Source organism: Salmo trutta, chromosome 1 (assembly GCF_901001165.1).
Source record: "Salmo trutta chromosome 1, fSalTru1.1, whole genome shotgun sequence".
NCBI lineage: Eukaryota > Metazoa > Chordata > Actinopteri > Salmoniformes > Salmonidae > Salmo > Salmo trutta.
Genome location: NC_042957.1, coordinates 50,117,778 through 50,143,437, shown reverse-complemented (window position 1 = coordinate 50,143,437; position 25,660 = coordinate 50,117,778). Strand labels below are relative to the sequence as shown.

General features: G+C 40.0%; 1 protein-coding gene across 5 annotated transcripts; it reads left to right on the top strand.

The window, feature by feature from the left end:
• The first annotated feature begins 1,569 nt into the window (after positions 1-1,569).
• mslna (mesothelin a) lies at positions 1,570-25,563 on the top strand. Of its 5 annotated transcripts, none has more exons than XM_029760703.1 (56): positions 1,570-1,689; positions 5,052-5,078; positions 5,881-5,965; positions 6,148-6,173; positions 6,454-6,482; positions 6,595-6,652; positions 6,763-6,891; positions 7,024-7,223; positions 7,321-7,424; positions 7,544-7,656; positions 7,793-8,008; positions 8,448-8,522; positions 8,624-8,886; positions 10,154-10,250; positions 11,092-11,226; positions 11,328-11,530; positions 11,679-11,782; positions 11,893-12,008; positions 12,156-12,323; positions 12,418-12,449; positions 12,548-12,645; positions 12,746-12,774; positions 12,921-12,945; positions 13,042-13,069; positions 13,157-13,244; positions 13,384-13,530; positions 13,840-14,051; positions 14,142-14,266; positions 14,411-14,529; positions 14,622-14,777; positions 14,870-15,078; positions 15,233-15,318; positions 15,581-15,708; positions 15,806-15,931; positions 16,071-16,261; positions 16,382-16,476; positions 16,730-16,863; positions 16,958-17,082; positions 17,289-17,406; positions 17,582-17,794; positions 17,939-18,109; positions 18,291-18,446; positions 18,578-18,627; positions 18,807-18,939; positions 19,213-19,295; positions 19,458-19,587; positions 19,674-19,864; positions 19,995-20,085; positions 22,646-22,769; positions 22,869-23,062; positions 23,175-23,330; positions 23,457-23,590; positions 23,801-23,952; positions 24,113-24,207; positions 24,316-24,529; positions 24,782-25,563. In XM_029760703.1, exons 1-56 carry the CDS (start codon positions 1,675-1,677, stop codon positions 24,853-24,855), a joined length of 6,795 nt encoding a protein of 2,264 aa, XP_029616563.1. In that variant the 5' UTR covers positions 1,570-1,674; the 3' UTR covers positions 24,856-25,563. The 5 variants fall into 5 exon arrangements, with proteins under 5 accessions (XP_029616563.1, XP_029616589.1, XP_029616572.1 ...); XM_029760712.1 differs by having other exon boundaries at positions 1,673-1,689; positions 5,052-5,083; positions 5,877-5,965; XM_029760729.1 differs by lacking the exon at positions 6,595-6,652 and having other exon boundaries at positions 6,786-6,891.
• The last annotated feature ends 97 nt before the right edge of the window (positions 25,564-25,660 follow it).

Here is a 25,660-nt window from a genome sequence, read left to right as displayed (position 1 = left end):
AGATTTCACATGACTGGGGAATACAGATATGCATCTGTTGGATGTCTTAAAGGCATGACTATGGGCCTCAAGATCTCGGCACAGTATCTCTGTGCATTCAAATTGCCATCAATAGAATGCAATTTTGTTTGTTGTCTGTAGCGTATGCCTGCCCGTACCATAACCCCACCGTCACCATGGGGCACTCTGTTCACAACGTTGACATCCGCAACCTGCTCGCCAACACGACACCATACACGTTGTCTGCGGTTCTGAGGCCGGTTGGATGTACTGCAAAATTCTCTAAAACAATGTTGGAGGCGTCTTATGTTAGAGAAATTAACATACAATTCTCTGGCAACAGCTCTGGTGGACATTTCTGCAGTCAGCATGCCAATTGCACCCTCCCTCAAAACGTGAGACGTGTGGCATTGTGTTGTGTGACAAAACTGCACATTTTACAGTGGGTTTTTAATGTCCCCAGCACAAGGTGCACTTGTGTAATGATCATGCTGTTTAAACAGCTTCTTGATGTGCCACACCTGTCAGGTGGATTGATTATCTTGCCAAGAGAGAAATGCTTACTAACAGGGATGTAAACAAATATGTGCACAAAATTTGAGAGAAATAGGCTTTTTGTGTGTATGGAAAATTTCTGAGATCTTTTGTTTCAGCCCATGAAACATATGACCAACACTTTACATGTTGTGCTTATATTTTTGTTCAGTGTAGTTAAAAAATGGCCCCAAACCACTACAGGCAGCAGTGTTAGCAGCACGTATTCGACAGTCAATGGTTGCCTAACTAGTGTGTACCATAATACATGATCAATAATTTCCCTCTTTTTACAGGCCAAAGAGTACCATCCAATATGCCACGTTACAAACTTCGTATGTTGTCTAAGTGAGAGACTCTGTACCAGGTTTTTTTTTATGTGTTATGAGGAAAAAGCTACAACAATTTTGAGCATGTTGATTTTCCTCAGGTAAACCCATATTTATTTTTTTACAAAGGAAATGTACTTCTGTTCATGTTATTCATTTATGGTTACTACTTAAAGTATGTTGATTGAGCTTCACTGCTTGAAATGTAAAGGAATAAAAACGATAATTGTTTACATTTATGATGTTTTGTAATTCTTAGTTTAAAAATGGTCTAAGTGGGATGCCATAGGCTAGGGACATTTCTTATGCCATGTCCTATAGAGATCATGCACACTGAAAGGTGATCTAATCAGTATTTCAAAAAGTTTATTGTAAGACTTTCACCACAAAGATACGCTTGTTCAAGTTAATATGAGACAGTAGAGCAGTGGCCTTTAATGTGTAATGTCTAGACATAAAATATTTAAAAGTTTAACATTAGATGCAACGTCTTTTATAACAGGTGTTTTTGTTTGTCACTGGTTTCCACCCTAAAGAAGAATGTTGTTTAAGGACACGGTCGGGTCAGGAAGTGACCTCATGAAACATTCTTTCCATCTCGTTACCTGACAGGACACACCCTTGTTTCCTTTTCTTAACCAAAAATAATGAAGATTTGATTTGATGATATGATCGACTACTGTAGCTACATCTGGCTTGACTAGTTTGAAAGGCACTATTATATACCAAATTGAATGCTCAAGTGTTTATTTTACAACACTCTTCTCAGACCACATACTTTTCACATGATAAATGGAAACCAGCCAGCCCAATGTCTATTTTGTATGTAAGTATGTTTCAGCATGAGGTGTTTTACCATTGCACATTTTGTTAAGGAGACTGCACATACTCAATGATAGTTACAGTGTCATAGAAAGTATCCACCCTTCTTATACAGTTGTCACATGTTCAGTGGCTTACAGCCTGGGCTTTTAATGCATTTAAATTAAATACTTTTCCCAATGAACTACTCAACCTAGAAATGATTGAAAATGTGTTGTTTTTTTAAACAAACTTGCATGGTAGTGGTTCATTCAGATTTTTACTTAATCATCACATTCACCAGTCTCATTACAATAAGTAAATGTTTTTTTTGTGTTTAATAATCATTTCTAAGGAGACTGTAATGCATAACAACAAAAAAATGTTTTACGCATAACCTTGACTATCAGTGAGACAGTCTTGCATTTCTCATGAAGATTGTTATGAGATTATCACAATGTCCTAGACCTACACCAAGTAGCATGACCTCTCCTCCTAGATGCACATTTTCTGATAGCTTCATCAGAGACACCTTACCTAACCTAACCCACTTTTGTCTAAGGACGTAATCCTTCTGAACCAACAAACATACAGCAGTAGCCTATTGTATTTTGTGAATGTTGTCAACCATTTAAATCTGTGTCAACCTTTTTAATGAATATCCTTGTAGCTTTTTGAACTGCCACCTTGACAGAATACACTTTTACTAATGTCTAGGTCCCTAGACTGATGTATTGCGCATAACTTGAAATTCCAACAGTTAGAACATTGGAAGATGTTTGAGGCACGATATTGTGTAACCAAAGTGGTGACATTAATGACTATCTAGTCTAAATCGTTTTGCGATAAACATATTACTGTAAAATAGTGTAATCTTTCATCCCAATAAGGGTCTTAGTGCATATGTCCTATTCAAGCTCCATGGTCCTAAATCATGTTCTCTGGTACTGTAACTTGAGTTTTAGTGTCACATTCTTGTGTGACGTTCACAACCTGCATGGTGTTGTTCATAGTTTTATAAAGTACAAGAACTTGATAATCTGTAATCACTTACTTAACAACCCTCTTACAAATAGGGTCTTGCAATGCATTGTTTTCTCTCACCAAGGATAATGCATTGTTTGATTGTGTTTCTTGATCCAGTTTGTTCAAGTTTATTCCTATAATTGTCATTCACAATCACATTGTTTTCATTTCAAGTACCTACTGGAACTTAGTGTACTGTACACATTACCTACACATTACCTTGGATTGACATAGTTTTCTATTTACTTATAAGTTCCCAGTATATTTGTCACGCTCTGACCTAGGAGAGCTGTGTTTTCTCTGTTTAGCTAGGCCAGGGTGTGATAGGTGGGTGGGCATTCTATGTTTTGTTTTCTATGTTTTGGCCGGGTATGGTTTTCAATCAGAGGCAGGTGTCTATCGTTGTCTCTGATTAGAAGCCATACTTAGGCAGCCTGTTTTTCCTTTGTGTTTTGTGGGTAGTTATTTTCCGTTTAGTTGTAAAGTACCTGATGGAACTGTCTGCTGTCATTTTTTGGTTTAATTTGTAAGTGTTCATTCTTCTTTCATTAAAACTACAAGATGAACATATTCCACGTTGCACCTTGGTCTACTCATTATGACGCCTGTGACAATATTTGTCACAGAATTCCCCTTGAAACCGCCCAAGTTAACCCACTAAACCACCTTCGGCAAAAGAAGGCAAAGAAGATTAGCGGGAAAATGACATGTCAATAATGAGCAGTAAAGCAGTGTCAATTCAAAGTGATGTTGGCTCTGTATTTATTATGTAGAAGCTGAAGACGAACACTCAACAAATGTTAATGAGTGTAACGACGGTCGTCAGGAATGGACCAAGGCGCAGCGGGTTGAGTGCTCATAATTAACTTTAATGAAAACACTACTACAAACAAAACAAAACGATGGATGACGAAGACAGACTTGAAGGCACAAGACAGAAATTCAAGTGACAACCTCCCACAAATTACAAACACACCCTAATATATAGGACTCTCAATCAAAGGCAACTAGACAACACCTGCCTTCAATTGAGAGTCCACACCCCAATTAACTAAACCTAGAAAACAGACTAACTAGAAAGAACACAGACTAACAGAGCAGTGACCAAAAAACCCCGGAATACATAAATCCACTACCCTCTACATAATACACACACCCCGAACCACATAAACCAAATACCCTCTGCCACGTCCTGACCAGCCTACACTAACAAAATAACCCTCATACTGGTCAGAACGTGACAATGAGGTACACATTAACAGATCATCAACTTAGAAAAATGTTAAGAAAGTAACACAATCTATAATATTCCTAGATGTTCTGTCTATTACATAACTGAACCACTGTTTTGGCACAGAGTGCCTTCGGCAGTGTCATAAAGGGCCAGTCATACAATTAAATAAAAACTAGGCTTTATAGAGTGCACATGTCTTTATTTTTGGCCTTGTGTTTGTTTCGTATAAATATACCCTAGCCTAGAGAGAAAAGAGATGCTGTGTTGTTGGATCAATATTTACATTTTATTTACATATTACAAATTCATTATCATTTTATTGTATTATACTGTATTCACTGAGTGTACAAAACATTAGGAACATCTTCCTAATATTAAGTTGCACCCCCTTTTGCACTCAGAACAGCCTCAATTTGTCGGGGCATGGACTCTACAAAGTGTTGAAAGCATTCCACAGGGATGCTGGCCCATTTTGACTCCAATGCTTCCTACAGTTGTGTCAAGTTAGCTTGATGTCCTTTGGGTGGTGGACCATTCTTGATACACACCGGAAACTGTTGAGCATGAAAAACCCAGCAGTGTTGCAGTTCTTGACACACTCAAACCGGTGCCTGGCACCTACTACCATACCCCATTCAATGACACTTAAATATTTTGTCTTGCCCATTCACCCTCTGAATGGCACACATACACAATCCATGTCTCAATTGTCCCAAGACTTAAAAATACTTCCTTAACATGTCTCTTCCCCTTCATCTACACTGATTGAAGTGGATTTAACAAGTGACATCAATAAGGGATCATAGCTTTCACCTGGATTCACCTGGTCAGTCTATGTCATGGAAAAAGCAGGTGTTCCTAATGTTTTGTACACTCAGTGTACATGTATGCAAAAACATGTACTGGAATAATTACTTTTTGAATCCTTTTGTCAGTTTATTTATCCAGATTTATATAACTTTATATTGGTATAGCTTGTTTGTCAACTTTGGTTGTCCTTAAATCCAAGTGAAATCTCATCTTAATCTGTGTTTTATGTTGCTTGTTGTTCACACCCTTCCCCACCCTTTTTGAGAAATGTTCCCTGTGGGTGTCTCATATGTCACCACTTATCCATTCCCGCTCAGTGGTACCTCACATCGTCAGCCAGTAAGGTCAGGTGAGCCCTTCATTGTCCTTTTACTATTGTGAATAAGATAAAATGTTTATTAAAAACTTAAAGGATTCAGTTTTCACTTTGCAAATGATGAATAGACGGATGAACATAAGGATTTATTCTTGAAAGAGATTAGTATTGCCAAATGATTGTATGTAATTTATTTTGACAGATTTTCCATACCTATAATAGTGTTTCATATTATCTGTAACTGATAGTCAAAGGCTTTTCCCCTGGATATGATTAATGAGAATACATGCCTGGAGATGGAGATGGAGTTACCCTGTCGTTACAGTGAACTCTTATTACTGTCATCTTTATATAGGAATACTTCAAATCATTTTCGGTCTCAGGAAATTATCTTGGAATTATTAAATAACTTTTAGACAAAGTTTTGGTTACTTATTTGTTTTTGAACACACACAAGATGCCCTTGAAAACAGATTACTGTTTTAGAGGCTGCACTGGTGGCATTGTACTGTTATCACAACAGGTAACCAAACTATCGCTAAGTGGGTGAAAAAGGACAAAAAGACAATGAGAATAGAAATAGCTAGCAAAGCATCTTTTCAATGACTTGCACAAATCAAGAGATTCTCATGTAAGATCTATGTCAATATTCGGCATCAGTACAACAATTTAACATTAATATAATCTCTGTAAGGTGTCCATTTTATTACGGCTTTTTGAATCTCTCTGCGCCTCTATCATTGGTTGTTGTATAGTATGGGAAGAAACACGGTGAATTAGGTGTGAATCTGTTGTGACATTATCATGACTGTCTTTTTACATAAAGGTAGTTCTTGGATGAACCAATGACTTGTGGTGCCAAAATGAGGCATCATGGGTATTGTCTTGCCCTCACCTTAGCTGTCCTGGGATCAGGTGGGTAAACGTCCTTCTCTCCCATTGTTAACTTTGTTCTTAATTGATCTAAAACATGCATACGAGACTTTTTCTGACACACTTAACATCAGAATCAAAGGCTAGCACTCAATGTTACACTTAAAACAGAGCCATGTTGCCTACTGTTTCATGCTTTCATTTGAATGTTCTGTTCATTTTAGGTTTCTTCACCGTTGGGTCAGCCCAGGTAACATACATTATTTTCTAGACACGATAACAGGATTTTCAAGATCTTAAACAGTTGGTAATGGAAAAATACACCAGCTCTTGTTCCTAAAAATAAAACAGGTTTTGCTAAGAGCCTCTCAATTGATGAATGATGGGGTCAGTTGTCAAGAATGTGCTTATTGTGGTGTACTTAGTCATCGAAAACCAGTTTGATTGTGACATTTTGATTCAATCCATGTGATAAGGTCAATACGTTTCAAGCTATGCTAATATCACAATGTCTTTTTTTTTTACTGAAGTGTATTACATTGTGCGATGGGGGAAATAGGTAAGTTAAATAAAATTGGGTATGATTCTTGTTTCATTGCCACTGTGGTCATGTAACTGATTAGACAGGGGGCTAAGAGATTGATGTAACTTGCTATCTATGTAATCACTAGCACCCATGGAAACTCCACCGGTGGAATGTGTAACAGGACTGAGGGTTTGTGTGCTCCCGTGAGTTTCCCCCCTAAATGTTACACTTCAATATAAATCCCCAAATACCTCACTGAAAATTGCTAAACAAGAGATTCATATTTGCATCTCTGTATCTGTATATTTTTTAGTTTTCAAATGCTACATTTGACAGCTTCCTAAGCTGTGCTGGGCTGAGGAGGATTAACGACACCCAGGAGCACATTAACAGCCTCAAAGAAGTTATGGACGTGGCCTTTCAATTCTACTCAGACTCCGTGGTATAGTACAACAAGAGAGACACATTTGATCAACAGTTTCAGGGGGAAATTGACAAAATACCTTGAATGTGTAATGAAAGCATAAAGTGGACTTTCTGCTTTATGCTGACATCACTGTTATTTCCCATACAGAGTTTGAGCAGGGATCTGCAACTCATCCTGGAGCTGATCAACGAGCTCAGCTTCAATGCCTCAAAGCCCAGGTTCCACGACGTCAACTTCACCAGAGTGTGGTTCAAGCTCAAGCTCAGGCCGCGCCTGGCCTCCGTCACCGAAAGCCTCCTCGCCTGTCTCAGCACCAGCGACCTCACCTGCCAGACCTACCAGGCTCTGTGAGTTTCCCATTTTCCCAGTGATCTTTTGGTGTGTTTCCGATACTAACCACCATTATGGAGGATGTTGATTTGTTGTTGTTTTGATCATTTTTAGTGTGAATGAATTGGATATGAATATCCTGAGTATGGACACTCAACGCCAACGGATGGTCTACACGTCCTTCATGCGCAGGTTTCTAGAGAGAAATGATACAGCAGGTAAGCTATTTATTTCATTATGAATGGATATTGTCACTGAATATATTGGAATTGCTGACATTTTGATGAATGTGGTAATCTGTAGGATGTGACTGAGTTCTGTTTGTGTTCTGAAAAAGGATGCCTCGTCCATGGGAACAGCAGTGAGCAGTGGCTGATGCGGAACTTCGGATCCTTCTCTACGTTGGTTGACTATGAAGACTTCTTTGCACTGAATATTCATTTCAGTGGTGTAAGTGTTTAACTTTATGGGGGCTCTTAATAAAGCAGGGACTGTAATGTCGGGAAGATACAAGATGTCATTATGATGTTATAGGACGGTACAGGAAGTTCATGACCAATCAAGACCAATGTTCTCTCTCCCACAGCTATCAGTCCTGGCACTGCTGAGCCCGGAACAGAAGGCTGAGTTGGTTCTTCACCCCAGAAATGGAGACCTGGACAATGGCACCATCAGCCTGGTCTTCCAGAGTCTGCTTGGGCCTCTAATAAACAATGCTTACCTGAATCAGTCAATGTACAATGCAACAATGATGTCCAACATGACTGCTGGCAATGCCACAGGACCACATGAACTTGATAGAGTGGGTTATGTGTTTTTTTATTAGATTTTTTTTTTAACTTGGATCCCCATTAGCTTTTGCAGAAGCATCAGCTACCCTCCCTGGGGTCCACAAAAAAAACACAAAACATGACAAGTAACAAAACACTGATAGACAAGGACAGTCACACAAATGTCAAATACAAGGATATAGAAACAATACAACTAAAAAATAATGTGTGTGTTAGTGAGTCTCTGTGCGTGTGTTTATCGGTCTCTTTTCTGGGGTGGCAGGTAGCCTAGCGGTTAAGAGGGACTAGTTAAACAATCTGTCGATGTGCCTTTGAGCAAGGCACTTAACCCTAATTGTTCTGAATAAGAGCGTCTGCTAAATGTTAATGTCAAACAAGGCTATTTCTTTTGCTGTCATCAACTCCATGTACAGTATGAGCCAACTAATGATTACAAATCTGTGGTTGCAGACTCTAAATGACTTCCTGTCATTCCTGAGGCCCTTGGGTAGTTTCATCACGACTTTGGTGGGCAGCATTCAAACGGTATGTGTTGTCTTTTACAATCTCACAAGTATGAACAAATGATTTCCTTTCCTTTTCCTTTTCCAATCTGAAACTATGTACTATGTACTGTCTCCCCACAGAGGAATGTGAGCTCTGAGAGACAGCATGTTCTGGCCCAGGCAGTAGTGAACTGGATCCTGGCAGAGCTGGCTGGACACATCTCCCCCAACTTCACACTGACAAATGAGACCATCCCCAGCCAGACTCCCTCTCTCAGCAACTTCAACATCACCAGCCTTAAGGACTGGTTCCAGCATGTGGTCCTCCCTGCCCTGAACCGCTTCCAGCTCAACAACCAGACTCAGATCCCACACAACCTTACTGCTGTCTTCAACCAAGTCTTGTGAGTTGAATAAATATTTTACGTTATTAGCCTTGTGGACTTTGTAGACTTTGTCTAGTTCAGGTATTCCCAAACTGGGGTACACATACCCCCAGGGGTACGCACAATGCCGTCAGGGGTACGCCAAATAAAAATGTGATTCACCTTTAAAAATATATATATTTTCAAACGGGGCTATACATTTGGGTGAGTTATTTTCCTCGTTTCACTGCCGAAAATAAAATGAAACCATCTAGTGTTCAGCGAAATAACAACACAATGTTAAATACAGATAGCCTAGTCAAATAATTAACATCCAATCACATTAACTGTTACACTCTCGCGGGAATTCCATTAAAGGTCCGTATGTAGCCAAACGTAGCTGATGTTCATGTTGGTGTTGGTATCTGTACTGATGGCGCAAAAGCCATGACAAGGAGACATAGGGGAGTGGTAACGCACGTGCAAGCAGTTGCTCCCTACGCTACTTGGGTACACTGCAGCATCCACCGAGAGGCTCTTGCTGCCAAGGGAACGCCTGACAGCTTGAAAGACGTTTTGGACACTACAGTGAAAATGGTTAACTTTGTTAAAGCAAGGCCCGTGAACTCTCGTGTATTTCCTGCACTATGCAATGATATGGGCAGCGACCATGTAACGCTTCTACAACATATAGAAGTGCGCTGGTTATCAAGGGGCAAAGTATTGACACGTTTTTTTTAATTGAGAGACGAGCTTAAAGTTTTCTTTACTGACCATCATTTTCACTTGTCTGACCGCTTGCATGATGACACGTTTTTCACACGACTGGCCTATCTGGGTGATGTTTTTTTCTCGCCTGAATGATCTGAATCTGGGATTACAGGGACTCTCCGCAACTATATTCAATGTGTGGGACAGAATTGAAGCTATGATTAAGAAGTTGGAGCTCTTTTCTGTCTGCATTAACAAGGACAACACACGTCTTTCCATCATTGTATGATTTTTATTGTGCAAATGAACTCAAGCTTACGGACAATGTCAAATGTGATATAGCGAAGCACCTGAGTGAGTTAAGAGCTCTTTGTCACTGCCCATGAGCCGGGTTGTGACAAAAACTCACACTCATTCTTATGTTTAATAAATGTATTGTATAGTTTGTGTGTGGCAGGCTTACAATGATGAATGTTTGAAGGGGTACGGGACTATAAAACATTTGGGAACCACTGGTCTAGTTGATTCCGATCATTTGAATATGATCATTTGTAATATTTTGCACTAAATGTTATGCCTCTATATTATTTTTCAGCTCATTAAATCCTCCAATGGGTTCTAACTCTTCCATGTATTCAATGGTTGGTCCCATGGATGTCTGTCACATTGGCAACAATGATGATATGTGCTCGGTGAGTTTTATTTGCCACTATGTTCACCTTGGTTAAGTCCTCATGATCTCTTATTCAATATGGGATCACTATCTAGAGAAGGCTTTGTGGTGCATAGCCAAAGTATTTCAACAATCTAGACTGTTCCGACAAAAACATTTCAACCGAATACACTGACGTCAAGTAGGCCACTCCTAGATGATAAGCATCATTTTTCCTAATGCTATGATTATGGGTTTTTGTTCTTTCATTGTTGCTTATTATCTTAAAGGTAGACTCAGCGATATGACGTAGGTGCACAAATTAAACAGCATAGACTCTTCAAAAAAAGGTGCTATCTAGAACCTAATAGAGTTATTCTGCTGTCCCCATAGGAGAACCCTTTGAAGAACCCTTTTTGGTTCCAGGTAGAAAGCTTTTGGTTCCAGGTAGAAGCCTTTTGGGTTCATTGTGGAACCCTTTCCACAGAACCCAAAATACTTCTACCTGGAACCAAAAAGAGCTATCATATGGGGAGAGTCAAATAACCCTTTTGGAACCCTTTTTTCTAAGAGTGTAGTAGGTCAATTTGCGCAACAACTAAGGGTGTTGAAGCGCAAAGCTCAACTCCCCACATGTTTTGGTCCCGTACCTATGGGGCTCTAACAGCGTGAAGCAAATCCATGTACATGCAAAGACACTGTGTGAGACTGTGTGGGAGCGAAGTCTTGCATCTCACTCATCATCTGCAGTACTGCTCGTAGCAACATAATTTTGCTGAGTCTAACTTTAACTTTAAAATGTTCTTGCACTGGGGACTTCCAATTCCAAAATCCTTTTAAATTGTATTGACTTCATGATGACATGTCTTCTTCTGTCACAGGTATCCCATGCAGCAGAAAACCTGGCTGTGGTCCTGAGATGTGTGCCCCATTCTAACCTGAGCCTCACTGGAGAAAATCTGAAACTATTGGTCACAGAGCTATCCAAGACACTGACAGGACCACAAACAATGATGGTAAGAATACTTTATTTTCAATCATCAGAGATTCAATTAAAGTCAAGACAAATGTCATGTTAGTGTGACATTTGACTCATTGTGAAATCCTTCCCTTTTAGAATGGCAGTTTGAGTTGGCCCAACCTCACAGACTTGTTTGGCCAGCTATCGACAGATGGCTTCAGTGCTGAGAACCTTGGTGATGAGAACTTCATCCGCTTCTGGTTCCTGATCAGACTGCGGCCCCTCCTACCTTCAGTGTCAGAGGAGTACCTATCCTGCCTCAGCACTAGAGACTTCAGCTGTCAAGCCTACCAAGCCCTGTATGTACAACACAAAGACAACTACAAATACATTTTTCAGTTCATAGACATACATGTTTCATAATTTTCTTCAATAGGAATGTTACATATCCTATTGATAATACCAAAAGTGTGTATTCTGAAATCCTGATTTTCTCATTACTTACAGTGTCATGGGGCTGAGTGATCACATCTCATCAATGGATGAGATGAGACAGAAACTGGTCTACACACGCTTCATTCACCCATTCCTCTCACAACACAGATATTCAGGTTTTTATTTTGATATGGCGATTTGTTTCATTTAGGACTGATTTTGTATGTCTTTTTCAAATAATGCATTGAACTCAGCTAATACGATACATTGCATACTTCTCTTTCAGATATGATGAGATGTCCTTCAAATGGGAGTTTGGATTCAATTAAGAGACATTTTGGGAGTTTTTCAATTTTCGCACCGCTACAGCACTTCTTTGATTTGCACAGAAACTTTTCTGCAGTAAGCATTTACATGACATTCTGCCAAATCAGAATATTTCTAGAACTGGACGTCTTTAAGGGATCAGGGACATGCTACGTGATTAGGTCTTTGTAGCACAATATTCATCAGTATTACAATGACGTGTGTGTCTCCTCTCTCTATCAGCTGGAGGCCCTGCCAGCTCTCTCTCCAAAGCAGATAGCAGAACTGGTGCTGATGCCCCACACTCCACCTCCACAGAGAGATGACATCATCAACAGAGTCTTTGACCACCTCCACAACGACACCAGACTCAGAGACTTCCTCCATGACCTGCAGATGCTAATAAGAGGGGTACTGTCGCTACTTTAAGCACACTTTAAATGATATATTTGTTTGGGCATATTTAAGTTTTACTAAACTCCTTCTGATTTTTCTTTTCTCACAGGCTAACCTTGAGTGTGAGTCTTTCACAAGCATGTAAGTATCAGGAATGTTTGTGACAAAAATAACACCCACAATGTCCAAGTTTGCATGTTAGCAGAGTTAATTACATCTGTTTTTATTGCTCATCAAAGATTCAACAGGCTGGACTGGGCTGCTACATCTGCCCCATCTGATTTGGGACCAGTCATCAGAGACACACAGGACTCCGTAATGGATGCTGCTCCTCCGGGTGAGTCAGAATTTAGATATGATTATGTGATTGTGAGCTGTGACTCAATGTAGTATTTTTCCATGTCCTGACATCTATTGTTGGTTTTGTCTTACATCAGGTTGCAACGTCGTTCCCTTTAAGTCTGGGGTGAGAAATGTCAACGATCTCATTATATTATCATTATGTTTCAATGAAATAATTTGTATTCTTCAACAATAAATGTACTATGGTCCAAATTAAATATACATAATTGAATTCTATGAGATTGACATTATTCCTGTTCTTTCCACCAGTGCTCTATGACCCCCCAAGTCAATGGTGAGGCAGTGTTTTGAACACCATATCAGATTTTGTTTGATTATTAACTTACAACTCAGAACGTTGATAGTAATTCATATTAATCTCCTATTGCAGAGAGCCACATCTGTGCTGGAGTGAATACGTGAGTGCTACCGCTTACCCTATAGAATAGCCGTAACAAATTTAAAGACACAGTTTATTCATGCATGTCTTGTTTCCCTTCTCACAGAACTAATCTGGAAAACTGCATTGCTTGCACGAATATGACCCATATGCTCTGCAACTTTACCATCCAACATTATGCTTGCCTACCTCAGGTTTGACACTAGTCTACGTTGTGTGTCAACATTCTACATGCAACATGCTTGATTTGATTGATTACATTTTTGAGGTGGTGATTGAATTGATTTCCAAAAATGAATGTCCTAATGTATGTGTTTCTTTGTGCCCTCTCAGCGTACCCAGCTAAAACCAGAGCAACTCTCTGAGATCCTGCAATGCAAACTGTCAGGCAACATGACCTATCCCCAAAAAATGTGGAAGTTGTTCTTCACCAAATATTCTGCAATTCTTGATGAGGCTCTTCACAGGTTTTCAAACATGGTAAAAAAAACTCCAAAAGAAAGGAGGACCATGGCACTCTTCATATACTTAATTAAAATGCCTTTATTTGTATCCATGTTCAATGGAAACAAAGTTTAAAACCTCTGATGTGTTTCGGCTGCATGGCCTTTGTCAGGGAGTACAAAGATATGATAACACTTTTGAACAGCTTCTTTTGAAACATATTCTTTAAGAGTTTCTTGAATTTGTACTCTTTAAAAAATATATATAATGTCAGAAGATTGTGGGTAAAAGTCTTTATCCAAGAGAACATCTTGTGAGTTGTCTTTGGGTTGTCTTTGTGTTCAGTCTCACCAGCCAAGCGGCCCATCCATCTCTCTGGTGCTAGATGTATTTGGGGAGGTAGTAGTTGACCAGTTTAGTCAGCATGACCTGAGAAGCCCAAACCACACCCGCAAGTGGTTCCTGACGAATCTCCAACCCTTCCTCCTGCAAGCCTCCAGAGAGTTCCTGTCCTGTCTTAGCACCAAGAACTTCACTTGTGGGACCTACCAGATTTTGTATGTGAAAACATACATTTTATTTCAGTGTGGTTGACTATTTGCCCTCTCTTGATCTAGTACTTCAATGTGGTGTCTTTGCCTTCGCAGAGTGGAAGCTCTAGGTCGTCAACCAGCTAACCCTGACCCAGCTAACTCAGCTATGGACAGACAAAGACAGCTTTTGATCTACACTGATTTTATTGAGCCCTTCTTGAAGCGCAATGACACTGAAGGTACATTTAAATAATTCTGTAACGTCAATGATACCTGAAAATGTAATTTTACTAAGCATGGCGAAGACAAAGGAATTGTAATCAGTTAGGATAGAAAGACTGCTATTTTTCTCCAACCTTTGAAAATATTTTTTATTGTTTCAGACCCCAACTGTGTCAACAACTCAAACAACAGCACTGACTGGCTTAAAAAGTACTTTGGGCTGTTTGTTGGTTTTGCACCCCTAGAAGAACTCAAACGACTGCATGGAAACTTCTCAGTGGTTGGTTCATGATCTTGACCTTTTGAACTTACTGATTCATCCAAGAGTCATTTGTAACCAGTTTGAATCCATGTTCTTATTTCACTGTGTAGGTGGATGTCCTGCCTATGCTGAGCCCCAGGCAGCTGGGGGAGGTGGCCTCCACCCCTGGTCAGCTCAGAAACCCTGGAGATGTCCACATGATACTGATTCATGTGCTTCCCAGAGATCTGGGCGAGTTCTTTGACATCGTTTCTCCAGCTGTTGAGGTATGGATGAGTGATGGTCAATTCTTATACCACTGTCTTATTCCCTATATACCTTTGCTTAGTGCAATCCCTTCATTTGCTTCTGTCTTCAGGGTCTTCACCTTCCGGTGGATGTGCGTCAGGTGCTCCTCCAGCAGGTGTTTGACAATGCCAACCTATCAGATCCCTCCATCAAAGACCCTGAGGTGCTGGTGTGGTTGGGCCAGAGACTCCGCCCACTTTTACCCAACCTGACAGAGGAGCATGTGGCCCCCCTCTTCAACATCGTCAGACACAGAGACTGCAACATCAGCCAAAAAACGTAAGATCAGCACAATGTATTATAGAAACACTAATAATTCCCAATAATGTGATGCATGTTTGCAACTGACCTTCGTGTACAGTACATTACTGCTCTTAGTTGTGCTTGACAATGCATATCAATGGGTGCTCTTTCTGGTTCCTGTCATCTACAGAGTGGCGTTGCTGAACTCTATCCTACCATCGCTGTCCAATGGCACACAGGCTGCTGTCCAGCATCAAATAATCATGTCTCTCAGAGGTATTCACCTAGTCATCATCTCCAGTGGTGTAAAATACTTAAGTAAAAATACTTGAAAGTACTACTTATGTCGTTTTTTTGGGGTAACTGTACTTTACTTTTACTTCACTATTTTTCAAAAGAAAATTATGTACTTTTTTTATGTCATCATATCATGCAAAACTCATCATGTTTGCCTGCCATGGTCTGAGGGCTGCAGTTTTGGGCTTAGTGCTGGACCAAATGAGGTTTGAGTTAATTTACAGTATCTCATTGTTTGCAGAATCAACTCCACTACGTTGCTATAGGAACAACAGCTTCTTAATGTTCTTGAGACAATCCTTCCTCAACTTTACATTCCCAAAGTTGACCAACTTCCTCTCCCTTATTCCACCACACCGGGAATCTGAGGTACAGTACATTGAACTTGTTTCAGCTACACTTCAACTTTTGGAAAGTGTGTTCTGGCCTAGAGTCACTGTGTATCATATGCTATCTGTATTTCCAGCTGCTCAACACCATGCATCCCTCAGAGCTCGGCACCTTCCTCAGGAAGCCAGAGGTGGTGGACAACAAGACTAAGCTCTGCACAATCTTCCGAAACTACAAAAAAACTCCTGAGTTCTTGGAAACCGTAAGGACACACACTGCTGATTGTGGTCACCATTTTCAAGCACTCACTGAGTATCCCTTTCTTAGGATTTACTGAAAGAAAAACCTCTTAAATGGTGGGTTCTCTCAGTCCTTTGACTTTGATCATTATCTGTCTATAGGAGAATCTTCCGGATGATGTGAAGCGTCCAGTCCTGCCCTGCGTCTGGCCTTTGGCTCTGGCCACTGATGACAAGGCTGAGGTTGACCGCTGGTTTGACAACAGACTGAGTAACTACTTGAAGTTCCTCAACAGAGACCTGCTCCAGTCCTCTGACACACTCAACGCCTCCTGCTTACCCTTCAGGAGACTGTAAGCTACCCCACTGGAAATACCTTACATTTGCTGATGCTATTACACAGAAATATCTACATCATTTAACGTGAATAAAAGGAAGAAAAATTTGATGACTGTCTGCTGTGGTTTTCACAGTGTGTCTCTACTGGGATTCAATCTCACTTTCAATGGCTCAGCCATAACTCAAGATGATGCGTACAACACCATAAAGACCTACCTCAACACAGGAAGTGAGTGTTTTAGTACTGACTACTGATTACTCCAGTTTACATTATACATATATTTATTATTGCACTTTACACATTGTATGAATGGATATTTTTCAACATAAGGTCTGTTACCAAAGAATATGCATAAATTCTGCTTCATGACAGATATTCCCCAAGGATGTATGCCTTTTATTAAAGCGGTATACAATGGCAGCATAAATGATTTCTCACATCAAATACATTAAACACATATTTATTGATTTCTGACTTGTAGGTTCAGCAGCACCCAAGTGTTATAGTCCCACTGACCCAAATCTCAACTCCACCGCCTGGTTCCTTAACTACATTGGTGTGTTCATCACCTTTGTGACCATTGAAGACTTCGACACGTTTGGCTCAGAGTCAACGGTAAGCCCATGCACCTGCCTGTTTTGATGAAGGGGCATCATATATTACCAAAAATATATAACCGAAGGTTTATCTTATTGTTTGTTTTTTACAGCTACAACTATTTGCCGTGAACCCTGTCAACATTAAGTTGTTCAATTTCGCTGGAGCTCCTCAAAATCTGACTAAACGCTTTACTGAGCTTATCTTCCTACAGAACTCCAACTTCCTCGCACTAATGTGAGTTTTGAACAGTAGCCACTAAAATCATTGGTTTTATGTTACTAACTTACTTTATTTATTGCATTTATGTCAAGGGAATGATAACAGACAACAATCTACGTTGACTGAATGACACTATGGGGAAATTGGGCATGGCATTCTAATCCAAGATAGTGTTACTAAGTGTTTTATTTCATATTTTTGTTTTATTCCCATATCTTTAGGCTTCCACCACACTTACAATGTTTTGTCCCAGCCTCAGCTTACTCTAAACTCAATGAGTCAGAGAGTGTGGTTGTCCTGGGCAACCTGAACCAATCCTGTACTAACGTGGACTCTGAGGTGAGCACCATCAGGATCTATCTCCATTTTTTTTTACATCTTAACCTTAGACCTGTGTTTTGAACACATGGAAATGAAATGTTACAGTATGAGCCATTATTTCCATGTGATCACAATCCATTTATTGGTTAAATGATACTGTTACCTAATCTTCACTGATGTCATTTCCTTCCAGATTTCTTCCGCACTGGCATCGAATATCCAAATTGTCAGTCCGGGATCAATCACGGCCTTGGGCCCGCAGGTCACAAGTCTGACCACTGGGCAGATCACTAAAGCCCCACCCAGTGTGATTTTACAATCCCTGAGTACTCTGAGCAGTGTTTCTGGATGGAACTTTGGACAGTCCTTGTCCATCATACAGATTCTCATCACCCAAAACTTCCAGGTGATTCACTTCTTAATAGGTTTATTGCTGGTGGCCTATTGGTTGTGAGCATCATTCACAACCATGATTCATGCTTTTAACCATTCCATCCTCTCTACTTCCAATGTAGAGGATATTTCATCATTTAATGTTCTCTTTCTTCAGATAAGCAATAGCGACAGTCTAATAAACCTGGGCTCTTTAGTGGGAGGTCTTCCTACCCAAACACTCACCGCAATACCCGCGCAGCAGGTTCTAACAACATCCGCCAACCCAACATTTGTTACCAACATGCTGACTGCTCCAACAATTGTGCAACAGATCTATGTTAATAAGGTTTGTACTTGGCTAGCTAACAGTAGCTAGACTAACTGATGTGAAAGTAGGCGTTATGAATTTCCCTCCCAATATTTCTACACGCCTCATTTAATTGTGTCATGAAAAAAATCAAGGGTAATCGATCATAATAACAGTATTCATTTTGAAATGTTGACACGTTTTTGTATTACTTATTCAGATCATCGCAGTCGACATGAAACCAACGGAGCTGATAGTCAATGTCCCAGATGAAATGGCAACCGAAATTCCCAGGAATCTACTGAATTTCCCAACTACTGGAAATCAAACACTCACTGCTCTGAACATCAACAAGAAAAAATGGAAACCTCAGCAGGTATTGAGGGGTTTGTAGTATTCAAAAGCTGTGTAGACCTTCAACATTTACACGATTATACAGTGGTGAACATGTGTATTATACGTCTATAAATGTTTCTGCACCTCTGTTTCTCTCTGTTTCATTTATAGGCTGTGCTGTTCTTTGATACAGTAGTAAATGGATTGAATAACCCTGATGAGTAAGTGTAACAGTGTTTAGAGAATGTTGGTCCTGACCAATAGTTGAGCAGAAATCATACATGTATCATTTTCACATGGGGATACATTTTTATTATGTACTTGAACAAAAAGTGGTTATGATGACATTTATAGTTCATGTATTAACTCTAATGAATGTACTGCATTGATTTCTTTGTAGCCTTTCTGAGTATGTGCTTCAAGGATTCACTTGCTCTCGTGTCCAGACTTTCACCAAAACAAAAATTCAACGTCTCATCAGAGCTTGCAGACGTAGGGCCGGTCGAAGAAAGGTGGTTCTCAAGGAGACACAGGTGAATATTAAAAATACAACTTTTTCTACATAAACTAAAGGGCCCTACTCAATCAAAACCGGTAGCCAGACCTCCAGATTACATTGTTAATGTGCCTGTATGAATTATAACTGTTTTTATTTATTTTTCATGGCTACATGAATCCAAGCATGTATTCTCTCAGCACAAGAATGACATTATTTTCTGGAAACCTAGTAACAAGTTGTGATTGAATATGTTTCTCTGTTTTCAAGGAGCTTATTTTACAGACATATGTAACATTTTTTTTTACAGCTAACTTGCATGTGGAACAACATCAAAGGTGAAAGTCCTCAAGATTTTGACAACTATCCATCAGATATGTTGCTGTATTACAGGTAAGTTGGTCATGTCACTGACATTGTAAAATACATTGTAAATGACGGTAACTAATGTTAGATTAACTATTTACTGTTAGTTTATTACGCTGACATAACCAAATGAAAATGCCATATAAATGAACCATAAAGACAATGTAAACGGTTTGTATCTTTCTCCAGCTACACCAACATACAACAGACCAACTGCAGATCCTACTTCATTGAAACAGGAAGAGCAGACTTCTCTGTCCTGTCCAGCACATTGGATGGAAGAAAGGTTGATCTACTGAACAATGCCAAAAAGTGCCTGGTGAGTTATGTATTCAAGACGAAAGACACAAGTTTCTGACTGAATGTTTAAAAGCAGTGATTATGACGACATTTGATTTATTCCAGAACATCAAAGGGACACAGCTCAGTCGAGATAATGTTGAGGTCCTGGGCAACATGGCATGTACTCTGGATGAGAACTACATTCAGAGCTCTGACTCTTACATCCTGGAGAAACTAAAGAACTGCAATGACTTCTCAGATCAGCAGATTACAGCTATGGAGACTGTTATCTGCAGTGGCAACACCACATATGGGTATGTCACACTGCTGATATCGGAGCTGTGCTGGTTTGTATTCGCGTAGATACACAAAAAAGGAAAAATCAATGCATTTTTGTCTATTGAATTTTTCTTAATCAGTCTGTCTTTATTCTTATCTGTTCAGAAACCCAAGCACATGGACTGAAAAAACTCTAGAGCAGCTTGACATTCTTCCACTGTACTTAACAGAGAACTTCTGGAAACACATCAGCACGGTATACTATACATGACAATTGCGTAGCACTTTGACAATATGTTGTATTCAAATCAAATCAAATTGTATGTGTCACAAGCGCCGAATATAAAATCAATCACATTTATTTATAAAGCCCTTCTTACATCAGCTGATGTCACAAAGTGCTGTACCTGAAACCCAGCCTAAAACCCCAAACAGCAAGCAATGCAGGTGTAGAAGCACGGTGGCTAGGAAAAACTCCCTAGAATACAACAGGTGTAGAAGCACGGGGGCTAGGAAAAACTCCCTAGAATACAACAGGTGTAGAAGCACGGTGGCTAGGAAAAACTCCCTAGAATACAACAGGTGTAGAAGCACGGTGGCTAGGAAAAACTCCCTAGAATACAATAGGTACCTTACCGTGAAATGCTTACTTACAAGCCCTTAACCAATAATGCAGTTTTAAGAAAATAGAGTTAAGAAAATGTTTACTAAATAACCAAAGAAATTTTAAAAAAATGATGTAACACAAAATAACAATAATGAATATACATGGGGTACCAGTACCGAGTCAATGTGCGGGGGTACAGATTAGTCGAGGTAATTTGGACATGTACAGTGGGGGGGGGGGAAGTATTTGATCCCCTGCTGATTTTGTACGTTTGCCCACTGACAAAGAAAGGATCAGTCTATAATTTTAATGGTAGGTTTATTTGAACAGTGAGAGACAGAATAACAACAAGAATATCCAGAAAAACGCATGTCAAAAATGTTATAAATTGATTTGCATTTTAATGAGGGAAATAAGTATATGACCCCCTCTCAATCAAAAAGATTTCTGGCTCCCAGGTGTCTTTTATACAGGAAACGAGCTGAGATTAGGAGCACACTGTTAAAGGGAGTGATCCTAACCGCAGCTTGTTACCTGTAAAAAAGACACCTGTCCACAGAAGCAATCAATCAGATTCCAAACTCTCGACCATGGCCAAGACCAAAGAGCTCACCAAGGATGTCAGGGACAAGATTGTAGACCTACACAAGGCTGGAATGGGCTACAAGACCATCGCCAAGCAGCTTGGTGAGAAGGTGACAACAGTTGGTGCGATTATTCGCAAATGGAAGAAACACAAAAGAACTGTCAATCTCCCTCGGCCTGGGGCTCCATGCAAGATCTCACCTCGTGGAGTTACAATGATCATGAGAACGGGGAGGAATCAGCCCAGAACTACACGGGAGGATCTTGTCAATGATCTCAAGGCAGCTGGGACCATAGTCACCAAGAAAACAATTGGTAACACACTACGCCGTGAAGGACTGAAATCCTGCAGCGCCCGCAAGGTCCCCCTGCTCAAGAATACATATACAGGCCCGTCTGAAGTTTGCCAATGAATACCTGAATGACTCAGAGGACAACTGGTGAAAGTGTTGTGGTCAGATGAGACCAAAATGGAGCTCTTTGACATCAACTCAACTCGCCGTGTTTGGAGGGGGAGGAATGTTGCCTATGACCCCAAGAACACCATCTCCACCGTCAAACATGGAGGTGGAAACGTTATGCTTTGGGGGTGTTTTTCTGCTAAGGGGACAGGACAACTTCACCGCATCAAAGGGACGATGGACGGGGCCATGTACCGTCAAATCTTGGGTGAAAACCTCCTTCCCTCAGCCAGGGCATTGAAAATGGGTCGCATGACAATGACCCCAAACACACGGCCAAGGCAACAAAGGAGTGGCTCAAGAAGGAGCACATTAAGGTCCTGGAGTGGCCTAGCCAGTCTCTAGACCTTAATCCCATAGAAAATCTGTGGAGGGAGCTGAAGGTTCGAGTTGCCAAACGTCAGCCTCGAAACCTTAATGACTTGGAGAAGATCTGCAAAGAGGAGTGGGACAAAATCCCTCCTAAGATGTGTGCAAACCTGGTGGCCAACTACAAGAAACGTCTGACCTCTGTGATTGCCAACAAGGGTTTTGCCACCAAGTACTAAGTCATGTTTTGCAGAGTGGTCAAATACTTATTTCCCTCATTAAAATGCAAATCATTTTATAACATTTTTTACATGCGTTTTTCTGGATTTTTTTGTTGTTATTCTGTCTCTCACTGTTCAAATAAACCTACTATTAAAATTATAGACTGATCATTTCTTTGTAAGTGGGCAAACGTACAAAATCAGCAGGGGATCAAATACTTTTTCCCCCCACTGTAGGTAGGGGTAAAGTGACTATGCATAGATAATAAACAGAGAGTAGCAGCAGTGTAGTCCAGGTGGCCATTTGATTAATTGTTCAGCAGACTTATGGCTTGGGGGTAGAAGCTTGTAAGGAACCTTTTGGACCTAGACTTGGCTCTCCGGTACCGCTTGCCGTGCGGTAGCAGAGAGAACAGTCTATAACTTGGGTGACTGGAGTCTTTGACAATTTTTGGGGCCTTCGTCTGACACCGCCTAGTATATAGGCCCTGGATGGCAGGAAGCTCCCCTATCTTTTAAATGACATCATTTGAGTGACATCATTTGAGATTGTTACCCATCAAAATTGGAAAAGCTCTCATTTACCTTATATGCGTTTCTTATTCTTAATGTGTTCTCTTTTGACTGAAACAGAGGAATAAAAGCACGTTCCTGAAGAAATTCATGAAAAGACTACGTGCAAACAAGACAATGAAGAGGAAACTGAAGAAGCTGTTCAAAGAATGCACCATGTCTTTGAGATCCAAACGAAGCACTGGTAGGTTTAAATAATACCTGGTCAATTCTGTGGTTTTAATAGTGGAGGCTCCTTTATGACATGAATGATCACATTTCTTTTCAATACTTGTCTATTTAGTAAATGCATGTCCAGACTCCCTTGGCAACATTACTCAAGTGACCATAAGCAATGACGCGTTCCCCTTTGGGTATGACACCACCACGTTCAACCACTGTCTGAGCACCCAAGTAGTAATGGACAATCTGGCCAGCCTGACTGAGAAGGTAGATGATGATGACATGCAAAAGGTCATTTTGGAGAAGCTACACCAGGTATAAAACTTTACTGACACAAAACAGGAAATCACAACAGATTTCAAACTCACAGGTTGCCAAGAGGTGGTCATTCAGTAACAGCTCTTTATGGTGTGGTCTTGTCCACTAGGCGTACCCCAAAGGTCTCTCAGACCAGCAGGTTCAGGTGCTTGGGTCGGTGTCTCGCGTGGCTTCCATGGAGCAGATTAACAAGTGGAACATCACTACAGTGGACACACTAGCAGCACTGATGGACAATGGCAATGGAGAATGGGACTCCGCCAAAGTAGGGATATTTAACTTTACATCAACAATGTCTTAAAATGGTGTTTAAAAAAAAAACATGATAAACATTTTGCTTCTAAAAGGTGTGCATTTAAATGTATATTTCATCTTCCTTTTTCCATTTCAGGCCAAAGTTATTGTCACCAAGTTCTTAAGTGCTGGCAATTCGCTTGGTGCCTCTGAACTGAATTCAATTGGAGGGCCTAATCTGTGCGCACTGGACCTCAGTGTGTTGCAAGGCATCAGAAATGACAGTCTCCGGTAAGATCATCTACAGATCTTGCTGTGTGAGAGAGTTACCTTGTGGTCGAGTCATGCAAGTCACTCCACTTCACATTTATCTTTGTTGTGCTCTTGCAGTGGTTGACTTCAACAGAGTATCCAGGCCTAAACGCTCCTTAAATCATGTTGGAACATTTTCATCTGCTTTTTTTGTTTGCGTGTTTTTCTTGTGCCTTCTGAACACAACAGAGATGCAGATGCTCTGGAAATCACTAGCTGTTCCTCAGCGCATAAGAAGGCCTTCTTTGCAGTAGCTGAGATCGCCTTTCCTATCAACTTCGTCCAAACCCGCGCCACTGCAGATCAACTAACATCCTACCAGCTCATTCAGACATACCTGGGTAAGGGTTCCATTTTCTGCATACATACAGAAAAACTATGGTTTCTTGGATATCCTGTAATAAATGTGATTTAAATGTAGTTCACTTGGGCTGTGACATTAGAGAACACTTGTGCCACCCCAGTCCTCATTCTCACCATGTTTGTTGCCCTTTTTTTTAGGAGGTGCCAATATCACCTACATACGGAGTCTGTCTAGGGTCAATATTAGCATGGACATCAACACTTTTATTGGTTTGGATTCAGCTGTCGTCCAGGTATGTGCTCATCCCGTAACCATACCATTCATCAATGACCTGTGATGGCAGTGACTCATATTCATTGTCATCTATAATTTTTTTCTGTAATTCTCTACCTCTAAATAGGCTCTTAGTGTGAGTGAAGTGTCTGGACTCCTCGGCTCCAACCTAAATGACCTGAAAACCTTTGAGAATAACACTGTAGTGCAGAACTGGGTCTCAAAGCAGTTACAGTCTGAGCTTGACAAGCTGGGTATCGGTCTGACCGGAGGAAGGGTGGATTCAAACACCACCCCCATGATAATAAATACTGCCACCACCATCACCAATACAACTTCCGGTAAGGTGTCAAACGCTGCATTAATGGTTAGCATGCTTCGCCAGTGCTAAATCCATTTTAAAATGTGATTCCATTAGAACGTGTACAAATAAATTGGTTGCAAGGAGGGAAATTAGTTATCTGTAATGTACCCTAAACATAATTTTACTTATAATGTATAGGAATGTGTTTGGGAACAGACAGTAACAGTAATGACAGAAGACATGCAGATCTTAACCTTGTTTTTCTGTTCTCTCTCTCCTTATCTTTTAGGCCAGAGCAGAGGCACATATCCAGCTCCTCTGCTTTTCCTGTTTGGTCTCTTGTTCATTGCAGTGCAAATGTAGATTCTAACATTGCAATAGAAGCATTTTAATGTAGACCAGGTTACATAACTTTCCTATCAAGTTATAATATTACATCTATTTTTGTAATATATTTTTAAAGAAGACATTAAAGCTGACATTATATTTGACAGCCAAATGAGTGCAGCATGCAATAAATATGCCATATAATATAGTGTTTTATCAACTCCATTGCTCCAATTGTATTTTCTATTGGTTAATCATTAATATTAATATATCTACTGTAGGTTATTTATCAACTACTTAATTTTTTTATTTTTACATATATATATATATGATTTTTGGTTATTTCATTTGGTATGTTGGGAATGTGAAAGAAATACACATTAATATGAGGGTGTTCTGTTGTTATTTTTATTTTATTTTTTATTTCACCTTTATTTAACCAGGTAGGCCAGTTGAGAACAAGTTCTCATTTATAACTGCGACCTGGCCAAGATAAAGCAAATCAGTGCGACACAAACAACAACACAGAGTTACAGATGGAATAAACAAACATAGAGTCAATAACATAATAGAAAAAGTCTATATAGAGTGTGTGCAAATGGCGTAAGGAGGTAAGGCAATAAATAGGCCACAGTAGCGAAGTGTGTTTTACTAAGGGCCACTTTAATCTGTCAGAAATGCTTTTCTCAAAGAAAGGGAGAAAGATGTGACTTTTCAATTAAAATGAAAAAGTGTCCAATTTGATTTTCTAGTTTTATATTTGCTCGTCAATGTCATTATTATTTACACAAGTCTATATATAAACAATATACAAAAGACAAATGTTGAAATCAACATCCCG